We start from the raw sequence: 14,750 nt of genomic DNA, 5'->3' as shown, positions 1-14,750 counted from the left end.
CACACACACACACACACACACACACACACACACGGGGGTCATGTGACCTCCCCAGGGGAAAGAAAGATGATCTATTGCCTCCAAAGCAGGTTAGAGATATATTAATTTATTTATGCATTTCTGTCCTCACAACAGCAGTCGTTTGTTTCACATATACAGCATGTTATTGTAAACACATGAAGAGTTTTATTCCAAAATAATAAAATACTATACTATACTACTAAAACTACTGTGAATCCACTTGTAGGGGAATAATGAGTCTGTGGAGCTCCTGCTCTCCTGTCGGATGTACAACATGTTGTGCCAACTTTGACCAGTAGCAGTAGGAAGTCACCAGAGCTAAAATTTTTGCTCCAGAATCCGTAATAAAGATCACAACAGGAAGTGGGCGTGGCCTCATGTTGACCAACTTGCTGGCAGCTCCACGCCGAGTCCGAGGACACCCCACAAGACCCCCGCTGGAGAAACTGGGAAAAACAGAAGTGGCTGTGGTCTGGAAGTGGGCATGGCCCAACCGTTGTGAGTGTGATAGGCCACAACCACTGTCAAGTTTAGCACTTTTTCTCAGCTGCGCACCAACCTCACCGCTGTCATTCACAGCCCCGCCCTCTGATGTCATCAGAGGGTGACAAGAACAGAGGCCCCCTGGTTCCTGTGTTCCTCATGGACTACAAACACACAGCAGCTGCTCTGCATCTCATCAGTGATTCAGCTCCCTTCGACTGTCCCGCACGCCTACGTCCTGCAAACACAGGAAACGTATCCCTCCGCCCTCCAGGCCAGCTCACACAGATGTGCATGAGGTCACACAGGAGCTCCCGGCCAACACACACACACACACACACACACACACACACACACACACACACACACACACACACACACACACTCCTTGGAAGCCTGAACCACTCACGAACACTCCACAAAATAGTTACCATGGTAATATGACATCACTCACACAGCACCAGCGGAGCCTCTACAGCCAAACCAGGCACAAGGGAAGCAAACACAAAACACACTGACCGGAACGACAACCACTGTAAAAAAAAAAAAAAAAAATCCAGTGAGGTCCTTTAAATTCATTTATTAGGCTCCTTTCTGAACCATGAACAGTAATGGGTTCTCTGAGGAACCCAACAGTTTGGTTGTTGAAGATGTGATGAAGGTCAGAAGGATGACATGATTCCAAGACGGGGAGAAGGACAGTCAGTCGGAGTGCTGGACTGGCTGAAAGAGCCTACCTGTGATTATGAGAGCTGCAGGGCGAGGCCGTATGAGAGAGCTCCTCATGCCGGCAGGAACATGGACGTGTTGCTGATGTGGTGTGGTGTGGTGTGTGGATGTGGTGTGGTGTGGTGTGTGGATGTGGTGTGGTGTGGTGTGTGGATGTGGTGTGGTGTGGATGTGGATGTGGTAAATGTGTCTGTAAAGAGCAACCAAAGTGCGTGCACTGCGATGGGAGACACCATGCAGGGTCAGCAGTGTCCAATAAAGGTTAAGGAAGCAAATGTGAATAAGATGAGAGCACAAAAAGGATTATCTTATACTCCAAAATGGAAAATGGAGAAAAGTGATGACATGGTGGCGGTACAAAAGATACCAGAGGTGAAAAGACAAGGGAATGGTCAAAACATCTGCAGGGACAAAAAGGATTTTTGACGTCCATTGCCATGGTTGTCAGTTTTGTTGTGGAAATACAGAGAACATCAGGAAGGATTAAGATGATGCAGGACGCTGCAGCTGGAGGCATTTCAGGAGAACTGGATAATAACAGTGTGTGTGTGGGGGGGGGGGAGGTGTTTATTACTGAGGTTGTAGTTTGCAGAGGTCTGCTACTGGACTGCATTATACTGAGAGGGGTTTCTCATTTTTTGTCCTCCCTATTTATACATGTGAGGAGGGGAGGGGGGCAACAAGAAAAGCTGAGCATTATAGGCAGCAGGAGAGGAAACTTTATGGCACAACAGTTGGGTTGGATTAGATTAGATTGTACAGGTGGAGCTGATGAAGTGACACTGAGTGTATTTTGCAACATAGAGCTGTTAAAATCCAGTAGGTGGTTGAAGAAGAAGAAGAAGAAGAAGAAGAAGAAGAAGAAGAAGAAGAAGAAGAACCAACTGTAGTTCAGAGAAAGATGTGCACAAGCCCAGACAGGATGGCTCGAAACACAAACAAGATGGAGCTGAAACCTGCGCTGCAGCTTCTCCAGCTGAAGGAGCTTCCAGCAGGTAAAAGTGTGTCTGTTCTTCTGCCGCCACACATGAACGTTATGCTGAATATGGACGATGACAGATGATCCAGCTGTTTATTGCGCTGCTTCGCCCGTTGCGGTTATAGGCCCCGCGTTCTGTGTGCGGGGAGACCCGCAGACCAAACTCCATTCAAACATTCAACGTTTCCTTGTTCGTCAGCAAACGGAACTAAAACAGGTCAAAGTGAAGGACTTAACACATTTTTCCAAATCGTTAGGAACCGCTGGCGACTTCGGCTGCAAGTTTTCACATCGTCCTCTGCCACTGACCACGGTGTGTGTCACCAAAATGTGCGGCTCTGCCGAGAATCACAGAGATAAAACTCACGGATTTTTGAATGAGGTTTGGTTTTGTGGTGCAGCTTTCCACTAAGTGGGCAAGAACAAGAAACGAAAACGTAGAAGTTGTATTTTCTCTAACATTATGACTAAATGTGTTAATAATCAAGAAATGATATAGTTTGTCAATCAGCTGGAGTTGTGTTTATATGTCGTTTTTATCAGCGTCTGTTCAGTCTCAGTTACTTTAAATCCTACAGGAAGTGCACACTGAAGTGTTGATGTGCGCAGTGTTTCCCCCTTGTGTCTGAGTGTCAGGAGAACAGACACACACAGAGAAAACGCTGTTTCTCTGGAGGCATGAGAACTCTTGGTGAAAAAGTCAAAGTCTTGTTGTCTGAGAACAGATCACGATTTGAGGTCATTGATATAATGTAACAGGGCTCCTGATAACAGGCCCTAAAAATAGGGTTTTCTGCTGTGGCCCTGAGAGCTCAACACACTGCAGCTGAAGAAAACACACACAAACAGACAAAACCCAGGCAAATGAAGAAAACGTCTTCATCAGGTTCACAGCACATGGGCTGCATTTCGAAAACACACTGCAACTTCAGACAACACAACGCTGGCTAACGCTGGCTAGCTGCCATTTAGCTCTGTTCTGCATCACTGGCTACAGCAGCAAGAACACAGACGGAACACAGACAGGCGTTGTGGCTCCATGGATCTATGAAGAGAACTGGATACAGCAGCCTAATTTTAGTGAGATTGCGGAGGTGATAAAAAGCACGTTGTGTGACACAGAAAACGTCACGTTACCATGACAACAAAGAGTTAGTTGACGCCCCAAATGCTTCCCGTGGCGTCTATTTCAGACGTTGTGGGAGTTCTATGTACGTCTGTCAGGTTACCCAACTCATCGAAAACTGACGAGAAACGGGTGCCTGATGAGTCGGCATGTGACACTAAGGCACCCTGACCGTTCGTCAGGCTGTTGACGCACTGGGAGTGAGAACGTGTTGTACCAGGAGACCCCCTGGGATGAGGAGAATTACCTTCTATTGTGAAATACTCTCCACCCTGCTGCTACGATTTACACTGTTTATTCTGTTGTTTACACTGTTTATTTTGTTTTATCTATTTATTCTTTCTTGCACTCATTATTATTTAGCTCTTGTTTTTTACGCACTAGTTATGTAGATTATATTTTATTCATTTAAACTGCCCCACAATTCCATCTCTGTTGTAATCTGGAAGCGAAGCAACAACATTTGGTTGCAAAAAACTCACTGCTGTGTTTTTTTTGTGCAATGACAATAAAGAAAGTCTAAGTGTAAGTCTAAGTTTAGGGTAAGATTACTGAAAAGTGCTTTTGCGTGAGGGGACCAGTGACCAATATGTCAGTCTGCCAGCGTTAAGCATCAGGCAGTGTAAGGACATCCCAGTTTTACCTTCACACAGACGCTCGATGGGGATGGAGATCTGAGTATCGTCAGCCTAACAGTGGAAGTTCATGTCATAGCTGCGGATGATATCAGCCAGAAGGATGTAGATGGAAAATAGGAGAGGACCAAGGACCGACCCCTGAGGAACACCACAGCTGAGCTGTCGGCACTCAGACGCACTGCTCTCTCTCTGACAGATAAGATATAAACCCAGAAAGCACCGGGCCACCAACACCAGCCAGATCATCCAGGCTCTTTAACAGTTTGGTGTGATCAGTGGAGTGAAAACACCTGAAGCCTGACTGGAACACAGGACATATGGTTTTGAAGCAATTTTGGGAGATTTGATATCAGCCTGTAATTATTTAAGGCTTCAGGGTCAAGTTTAGGGTTTTGAATTCGTGGCCCAATCACAATCATTCTAAGCATGCAGGGTAAAGTGCAAGACTTAAGTGACAGATTTAGAAGATTAAAGGCAGAATGAGTAAGATTTACAAAAAAAAAAAAAAAAAAAACTAGGGTTATGCTCGGGTTTAGTGGCATTTAAGTTACATTCAAATTTCCTACATACCTACCTGCTTCAACACATTATTGAACCAAGGAGTTGAGTGTTTATGCCTATTTTACACACACACACACACACACACACACACACACACACACACACACACACACACATATATATATATATATACATATGTAACCCAGCGAGTTGATGGCCCCTCGCTCCCCGGCCCCGGCGGTATCACAGGAACCCTCCTGCACGCCCGGGTGGAGAAGAGTGACTCTGCGTTGTGTTGAGGGCGGGTGTGTCTTGTGGGAGAGAAACGGAGCCAGGTTCTTTTAATGCGGTCGAGACTTTTATTTTGCCTTCACTGGAACCAGCAGTCATCTCAGACACCTTGCAGAGCAATACGAAGCATTTTTTTTTAGTATTACACAAAGTGCAAAATAAAAGATTGATTCAATATGTCTTTTCTAGACAGCAGATCAACTGAAACACACGTGACCAACAAAAACACCTGGGCGAGCTGCAACTAAGCTAACACTGGGACAGCTAGCCAAAATTATGGCAAGAACACGGTTTCTAAATTTCGACACGGATTAATCAGTTTGCCGCTGAAACTCACATGAACCTGCACTTAAACTTCTTAACATTCAACTACCGACACAAATTGGGTGGATGGGTGGTGTTAGTTCTTAGATTTCAATGCTTTCTGCGAACTGCAGTTTTAACACAGCTTACCTTGCAGAGCAATGCGAAGCATTTTGAAAATACGGTGCCCTGCACGGGACAAAACTAGTGCGTATGGCAAGTGGCACAAAAACAAAAACAAGGCGAGAGCAGCACCTAGCGGTCACTTTATGTCACTACCTTACATATATATATATATATATATATATATGTATAATTAATTGTGCCACCACATCTAACTCAGTACACAGGGTAGAATTTACAAGGTCCGTCAATTCGTTCAGAGACACTTGTTGATCAGTGAACGAGCTGCGGGCAGCAGGAAGCAGGTCAGAGCGTGGCAGTGGTTGAGGCATTAATGCAGCAGGAGCTACAAGCCGAGGTGGAAACGACCGGCGGGAAAGGAAATGTTTCCAGGAAGGTAAATAGGAAATGGTCAGAGAGGGCAGGACCAGATGAAAACAGAAGCCGATGGAGAGGAAGCAGCTGCTGATGATGGTGATGACAGGACATCAGACTCCTCTGAGGCTCAGACTGAGGACAGTGAAGACTGGGAGGAGACCAGAGAACCTCAGTCAGGTTCAAACACACCAAATCAAATCCATCCCAGTCAGAACACATGTGATGTTGGAGAGAAACCATCCTCCTGCTCTGTGAGCAAGAGGACAGGAGAGAAACTGTGGAGCTGCTCTGTTTGTGGGACAAACTTTCAACGAAAAGGAAACTTGAACAGACACATGATGATGCACAAGGGAGAGAAACCATTCAGCTGCTCAGTCTGTGGGAAACATTTCACATGGAAAAATGACTTAAACATTCACATGAGGACCCACACAGGAGAGAAACCATTTAGCTGTCTAGTCTGTGGGAAACATTTCACATGGAAAAATGACTTAAACATTCACATGAGGACCCACACAGGAGAGAAACCATTTAGCTGTCTAGTTTGTGGTAAAAGTTTTACACAGAAAGGTTACTTAACCCTATAAAGCCTGAACTATGAAAGAATTGGCAGAAAATTCCAATTTTTTGAAACTGAACCCTTTATTTAGTCCTATAACAAAATATATATATATATAAAAAAAAAAATCAAAAAATATGTTATTACACAATCTTTCTGGTGTATGATATATGATATGTACGTGAAGTGCCAATGGTATGATCCAGGGTGAACAGGGGAAGTGTTCAAAGGTATACAACAGTATTTTGGTCAAGTATTGATTAAACTGAAAATGAAAAACAGAATTGAAAATGTGTATCATTTATGATACAAATGGCTTTATGAGACTTCACTCAGGAGAGAAACCATTCAGCTGCTCAGTTTGTGGCAAAAATTTTACACAAAAATGTGACTTAAACACACACATGAGAACCCACACAGGAGAGAAACCATATGTCTGCTCCATCTGTGGTGAAAGTTTTACAAAGAGATGTGACTTAAACTGTCATATGAGGATTCACACAGGAGAGAACCCATTCAGCTGCTCAGTTTGTGATAAGAGTTTTACAAAGAAAGAGCGCTTATTCACATGAGAGTCCACACAGGAGAGAAAGCGTTCAGCTGCACCGTGTGTAGCAGAAGTTTTAGCAGGCGTGCAGATCTTAGAGGACATAAGATAAGATAAGATAAGATAAGATAAGATATTCCTTTATTAGTCCCACAGTGGAGAAATTTCACATATTACAGCAGCAAAGTGGATAGCAAGATATGAAGCATAATTTACACTATAAACTATATACAGATAATAAGTACCAAAGAGCAATATAAACATTATAAACAAGGAATGTAGAAAAATACTATATGAACAGTTTAAACAATAGAAGAAAAAAACCCAAAACCTGGGGGACAACACACTCCACCGGAGGTTCAGGGTTAGTGTGAACCCATGAGACCAAGTGGCAGAACCTGACTCCCGGTCCTGGGTCTCAGGAACTGTCAGACTTGATCCAGCCTTATGGGATCACCCCTTCCCTCCAGTCTTTATGTGTTATCTACCAGTAGTGCAGTGTGTGTGTGTGTGTGTGTATGTGTGTATGTGGAAGGGGAGCTCACCTGTTCAACAGTAACCGGACGATGAACTGGAGACAAAATGGTCCATCATTCAGGAGGAACTCCAAACACATCTTGTTTCAGTACAGACTGCTGGAAGACACAGAGGTTCTTGTTGCTGCTGTTTGGCTCAAATTCAGATTTGATGTTCCCATGTCAGTTTGATTTTCTGTTACGTGTCAGTTGATGTTGTTCTGTGATTCACTGTGATACACATCAATGTTTATTATGGTACACAATTCTGTTCTCTGAATAATCCATAATAAGAAAACACCACAGTATCACAGCAGATATAACGTGATATGAATCTAGGTATCTGGTATTTCAGATATTGTAACACCACGATAATGCAGAAGTGCTGTCTTTTCCTGGTTTTACAGTAAAGGAATGCAATTCTCTGAACTTGTTAGACTGCTCCACCTGTTGATTTCTTTGTCTCTACCTGCTCGGCCATCGTGTCCACATTACTGATTGATCAGCAAAAATCTCCTGTGTGTCAACATCTGGAAGCAGCTTCCCTCTGTCATCACAGCATCAATATCGAGGTATCTGGCCAAGCAGAGTGTGATATTGAATCCATTCATTCATTCATTCATTCATTCATTCATGTGTCTCCTTTATTCAGTTTGCTCTTTCAGAAAGTGAGAGCTGACGGCCACAGGAGGGCGCTAATCCTCCATTGTCCACCAATCCTTCATGACGCCTGCTCTGCATCACTATGGAAAACTCTGAGCTATTAAATTATACTACTACTACTACTGCTACTACTACTACTACTACTACTACTACTACTACTACTGCTACTACTACTACTACTACTACAACTGCTACTGCTACTACTGCCACTACTATTACTACAATTGCTACTGCTACTACTAGTACTACAACTACTACTACTACTACTACTACTACGACTGCTACTACTACTACTACAACTGCTACTGCTACTACTACTGCTACTATTACTACTAGTATTACTGCTACTACTGCTACTATTACTACTACTACAACTATTACTACTACTATTACTGCTACTACTACTGCTACTACAGGAGGTCATGACAGTGTGGCCTCCTGACAGAAAATGACACTGAATCCACATTTTAACCAAGATTTGGGCTTTTAAAGGCTGTGGTCTTAAACTCTTGATCAGCTGATGAACAGCCTGTTTCAGTTTAATGGTTGTCTGCAATAAATTGCTTACTCAAATTTTTTTTTGTCTCACTCCCATTTCTTCTTTTTGCATTTTGAAGCTCTACTTAGAACCTTCTTAAGATCCAACAGTGCAAAACATAAATTCTTGCAATTTCTCAACCGATCTTAAGATTTTTATCAGGAGTGTACTGCTACTACTGGTACTATTACTGCTACTGGTACTATTGCTGCTACTGGTACTATTACTGCTACTACTACTACTAGTACTGCTGCTACTACTACTACTACTACTACTGCTACTACTACTACTAGTACTGCTGCTACTACTACTACTACTACTACTGCTACTACTACTACTACTACTGCTGCTACTACTACTACTACTACTGCTACTACTACTACTACTACTGCTGCTACTACTACTGCTACTACTACTACTACTACTGCTGCTACTACTACTACTACTACTGCTGCTACTACTACTGCTACTACTACTACTACTACTACTGCTACTACTACTACTACTACTGCTGCTACTACTACTACTACTACTGCTACTACTACTGCTACTACTACTACTACTACTGCTGCTACTACTACTACTACTACTGCTACTACTACTACTACTACTACTGCTACTACTACTACTACTACTGCTGCTACTACTACTACTACTACTGCTACTACTACTGCTACTACTACTACTACTACTGCTGCTACTACTACTACTACTACTACTGCTACTACTACTACTACTACTGCTGCTACTACTACTACTACTACTACTACTACTATTACTACTGCTACTATTACTATTACTACTACTACTACTATTACTATTCCTACTCCTACAACTATTACTGTGACTACTACTACTAGCTCTACTATTACTACTACTACTACTACTACTACTACTATTACTATTACTTCTACTACTACTACTACTACTATTACGGCTACTACTACTACTATTTCTACTACTACTACTACTACTACTACTACTACTACTGCTGCTACTACTATTACTACTACTACTCCTGCTGGTACTATTACTGCTACTATTACTACTAGTACCTCTACTCCTGCTGCTGCTGCTGTCATTGATCATTGGAGGCTGATGTTTGAACTGACAGGTTCTGGACGGTTCCAGAATGAACCCAAACCAAAACATGTTTTCATGTCGCTCCTCCTTCTCCTGTTTGGAAAGGAGGAGTTACTGAAACATGTCAGATGATGCTACCTGGTGGACAAACAGCGGCACCATCATGTCTGCCCAGGCTGCCCCAGAGCATGCTGGGATGCCTCCCTGGGAACTAGGGATGGGCGGGGTTAACCGGGTACCCGACTATCCGAGGGGAGAATTTGCTACTCGGTTACAAATTACTACTCGGTTATCCGCGGCATACAAAAGTGCCCAGTCCAGCTTAGGATCAAACTACATTTATAGAACAGGTAGATCCGACCGAGCAATCTGATTGGTCAATCAGACGTTTAGAATGTGCTCAAATGAGCAATTGAGCACGGCTAGCCGTGCTTAAATGGAAAAAAAAAAAAAAAAACCTAATCACTGAACATATTACTCCTCCCGCAATATTAGCTATTTCCTGAGTCTGTGTGGTTTCCATGGCAACGCAAAACGTTTCACTGAAACCCGCATCAAAAGCCGCTGTCAGCTTTGTTCGCCTGCATAATGGACCGTTTGGTTGTCAATTTTGATTTCTTTGGCGACCTAAGTTTGGATAAACGGCTGAGCGAGGAAGACAAGACAGAAGAGAAAAAGGAGAGATACGTGAGAGTGACGAGTGAAGAGCTGGATCAGCTGGAGAGGTCAGGAAATGAAGCCGGTACGGCCCGGTCAACGTCTTGGGCCGTCAAATGTCTACAAGACTACCTGACAAACACCGGGCAAACAGCTGATTTCTCACCTAAGGAAAGAAGAGCTAAACCAGATCCTACGTGAATTTTATGGGGCTTTAATTTCTAGGCTACAATAGAGAATGAAATGCGGAGTCAGCACCACGGACAGTAGGCTACCTGTAAGATTTTCCACGGAGATGTGCGGCTACAGCTTTTTTCTTGTTATTAATGTGCTAATGTAATCAGTTATTAATCAGCCTATTAATCGTTATTAATTTGTTTAGTCTTTATGAGTTGCCAGGACCATTGATTTAATTAATTTGTCAATTCGTTTGCATCTGTACACTGAAGTGAACATTTAATAAATCAACACATCTGAGAAAACTGTCGTCTTTATTTCAGAGGTAAATTGATAACAGCCTGAAAAGGTAATTAGCAAAAGCCTCCGAAAGGTGGGGCTGAAATTATATAACTCTGTTCAGCCTTAATGTGACTGCTTACTGTTACTTTTGCTGCTTAGCCACATTAATCGGAGCTGACGTTAAATTGGAGTAACGCAGCCCCAGCTGAAATAAAACATCTGCCGGTGAGTTTATTGAAAGACAGATGTTTGTTGTGGTGCCGACACTGGAAAGCAGTAGCCTGTATTTAAATATAACTGTTAATATAAGTTGGTTGTAGATAAAGATCAGCTGTGTCGCTGTCATGGCACCTGTTAGATTAAAAATGACTGAGAAGTCGGCAGAAGTAGGCTATAACTATCGGTCCATGAAAAAAAAAATTCCAGCGGATATTCTATAGTAACAACATGATTGAGCTAGCAAATAAATTATTTAGTCTAACATCTAGATAGATATACATTTTCAATTTTCAGAGAGAGGGTACCTACTTAGCTATGCGCATCCACACCGAAGACTGCTTATTCCGTCAGCTTCGTGAACACTGGTTGAGACCGATTTATTTAATAAATGGATTCAACCACGCACACCAGGGAGCCTTTATACATGTTTATTTTATTTAGCCTACTCGGACATGGATAAAACATGAAAGCAGTCTACCACCAAGATAACGATGACTGTGAAAAAAGTTTTCTCCTCGATTAAACAGGGGTATATTGATGCGCTGTATATGAACGATTTTATGTGTCCCCATTTAACCTAATTACTCGGGTACTCGAGTAGGCCCAGGCTAGGTTACTCGGTTATAAAATTAATCTAAATGCGCATCCCTACTGGGAACCAGAGTCATTCTTTTACATTCAAACATTTTTGAACAGAAGTTCTTTCCAGTAAAACGTCACCAGGATTTGGCTGCGTGACAACAAAACACCTAAAATAAAAAAAAAACAAAAATACTAAAATCAGTGTGATCCTTTTATCCTGAAAACATAATAACAGTGAAAATAATAACTTCTATCAGTATCGATCAGGAACATGAAAAAAGAACAGCAGACGTTTTATTTTCCATCCTTTATATAAACATAACATGAATATTTAGACAGGTTCACAGTGATGCGTGAGGTCATCATGAGGTCATCATGATGTCATCACGCAGTAGAAAACAGGACGAGGGGCAGCGGCGGTGCGTTCAGGCGTCTGTCTCAAACATCTTCTTCCTGCCGTCCATGCCGGCCTTGTCCTCGATGTTCTTCCTCCAGTCGGCCGTCTGCTTCTCCTGCAGCGACACACAAACGCTCTGAGCACGTGCAAACACACAGGAAGTGACCGCTCACCACCTCCCATGAGCCTCCCGTGAAATTTACATAAGTGGCAGACAGACAGGCAGATAGACAGGCTGGTTCACAGCTGAGTAACTTTCCATCCTGATTCGCCAAATGGGAGTGCGCTGGTGGGCGTGGCCTATCACCAACAGGTGCAGAACTCCAGCAAAACAAATCTTCCCTCAACAACAAACACACACACACACACACACACACACACACACACACACACACACACACACACCAGCCTGGTGTGAAGGCAGCGTGTCAGCGTCACACTTTCAAACCTGCAGGGTGTTATGAAGGATGAAGCTGCAGTGACGTGACGAGGCCTGCAGGGGGCGACCCCAGTTCAAATCCACATCCAAGCAAAACCAGTTTGTGTGCTAATGTTAGCTTGCTAGCTAACATTGCTAGCTGAAGCTTCCTCACCTTAACCAAGGATTCATCGAACATTAGCTAATGAGCTAAGAAGGTAATGTTTACTTAGCTAACAAGCTAACATACAAGCTAAAATACAAGCTAATGATTAGCTAAGGAGCTCATGTTCACAGCTGCTGAGGCTCCTGTGTGACACTGACACGCTCTGTCCACATGGTGGCGTCACACTGTTCACCTGCTCATGTTTGGATTTATTAAACAAAAAGTATGAGAGGTCAGAGCTGCTGGATGGGAAATGTCAGATCTCCAGCCATGTGACCTCTGACCCCTGACCCCTGACCCCTGACGAGGCTGTGGTTGTCTGAGGGTTCCTTACCTCCTCCCGGAGCTCCTTCTTCACCTGCTTCAGGTTGGCCCTCAGGTCCATGGACACTTTGTGCTTGGAGCCCAGCAGGGCGGCCAGCATGGCGTCGGCCGACATGCGGACCTTCTTCAGCGCCGGCTTCTTGAACTTCCCCTTCAGGTCCTGGACTTTGGTCCGCAGCTCCTCGATCTGACAGGAGCACAGGAGCGTTACGTTCAGGTCACACATACCCAGAGCTGCCAACTCTCACGCATTGGCCGTGAGACTCACGCATTTGATTGGCTTCACACTCTCTCACGCCACACCTCCGATTTCTCACGCTGAAGTGATCATCAAGAGCCTTTTTTCCTTTTGACTAAAACCGGTTCTGTTTATCTCTGATCTATCTGTTGAGCCTGAGAAAAGATAGATAGATAGATAGATAGGTATACTTTATTGATCCCAGACTGGGAAATTCACACGTTAAAGCCACTTGTGATTGATAAGTTATGCCTGCAGAGCAGAGGCTGCGGCGGCTGGGCCACTTTTACAAGAGGCTCAGCCAATCAGAAGAATCTCTTTGATCAATCAGGGACTTCCCCTCACCCCACCGGCATATTATCCAATGAAATGAATGGATTAGAGGCTACTCACATCACAAAGTTTGTACCGTGCCCGAGCGTTCATGCACGAGCACATGCACGGTCACGCACGCAGCGTGAACGTGGATACAGTGTAAATCATGCAACTTTCCTCCTTCCTCCGCAAAATCATTTCATGCGCGCAGTGCGATTACCGGCAAATCGCCGCGTTGCGCAATCAATAATCAACCATGTTGTCTGTGTTGTGTCCGTTGTGCTGCTGCAACCGCATATAAACAAAAGTCGGTTTGTAATGAAAGTACGGCATTCTGTGTGCGCAGCGCACCTGTCAGATCCAGCAGACCTGGTGCCGGCCAGCACCGCACAGTGAGCGGCCACCCGGTCAGGTCAGGTCTACCGGATCTGACAGGTGCCGCTCCGGCTGTCAGTTGGACCTTTCTGAAGGAGGAAGTTACCTCCGAAACTTAAGGTAAATTAAACATCCTTCTACCACCCCCCCCCCACCCCCCACCCCCCCCGCCCCTCATACTTTTATAACTTTAATCTCAGAGAACATCTGTTTTTTTCCTCTCCCCCCCGGCTCTCCAGCGGCTCCAGCGCCCTCGCAGGGCGACGTGAGCCGAGTCCCACCCTCTGGAGCCGGTCTGTCTGACGGACTTCCAGGCTTTAGATTGATTGTGTCGCTGAAGAGTCGAGGACAGTTTGAACACTGGTCCAGTTCCAGACACCTGGAGGGGGAAGCTGTCCCTGGGTGACAGGAAGAGGAAGTGGTGTGACAGGAAGTGCGGGACAAACCTCCTTGCTGGACTTGGACACCTTGATGTCGGTGTCGTAGCGCTCCTCGTCCACCAGGTCGATCTCCTTGTGGAGTTTCCTGCACAGCTCCTGCAGGGACAGAGACGGTTTAGAGGAGAGAGGCGTCACTCTGCCTGGTGGCCGGGTGAGGGTTGTTGTTGTTGTTGTTGTTGTTGTTGTTGTTGCTGTTGGGCTCACCTGCAGCTCCTGCATGGAGGTGGGGACTGAGAGGGCGGGGCAGTTCTCCTCCATGTACCTCCTCTTCTCCTCCTCGGCCTCCTGTGCCTCCTGCTCCAGCAGGGCCTGGCCCACCTGCAGCAGCAGGCTCTGAGGGGCGGGACAGGAAGTGACCGTCCAGCCAAACATCAGGGGCAGGGAAAAGAGCAGAGGAGAGGTTAGGTCTGACAGCTGCCAGGACCGTCCTCACACACACACACACACACACACACACACACACACACACACACACACACACACACATAGTGTACATATGCACACTTCTTTCTTCTTTTACCAATGAGCTTTTGTTGACTGTGTGAACTCATTTCTCTCTCTGTGCTCTGTGTGTGTGTGTGTGTGTGTGTGTGAGAGAGAGAGAGAGTGTGTGAGTGTTTCCTTCACTTCATAATGAAAATAAAAATAACAATAAAAAGAAAACAACACAGTATTTACCAAAC

The 14,750-nt window shown here is 44.5% G+C and overlaps 1 protein-coding gene across 1 annotated transcript in view; it reads right to left on the bottom strand.

The window, feature by feature from the left end:
- Positions 1–11,781: 11,781 nt before the first annotated feature.
- The window catches only part of LOC115356955 (troponin I, fast skeletal muscle-like), a 4,143-nt gene continuing 1,174 nt past the window's right edge, over positions 11,782–14,750 (bottom strand). The window contains exons 3-6 of the mRNA XM_030048276.1: positions 14,272–14,400; positions 14,074–14,163; positions 12,710–12,886; positions 11,782–11,906 (exon numbers count right to left, since the gene is read on the bottom strand). Coding sequence (XP_029904136.1) covers positions 11,820–11,906; positions 12,710–12,886; positions 14,074–14,163; positions 14,272–14,400 — 483 coding nt within the window. The 3' untranslated portion in view covers positions 11,782–11,819. The remainder of the gene's footprint in view (positions 11,907–12,709; positions 12,887–14,073; positions 14,164–14,271; positions 14,401–14,750) is intronic.

This window comes from Myripristis murdjan, chromosome 3, assembly GCF_902150065.1.
Source record: "Myripristis murdjan chromosome 3, fMyrMur1.1, whole genome shotgun sequence".
Taxonomy (NCBI): Eukaryota; Metazoa; Chordata; class Actinopteri; order Holocentriformes; family Holocentridae; genus Myripristis; species Myripristis murdjan.
The sequence above is the reverse complement of the archived record's forward strand: the minus strand, read 5'-3'. Positions and strand labels throughout refer to the sequence as shown.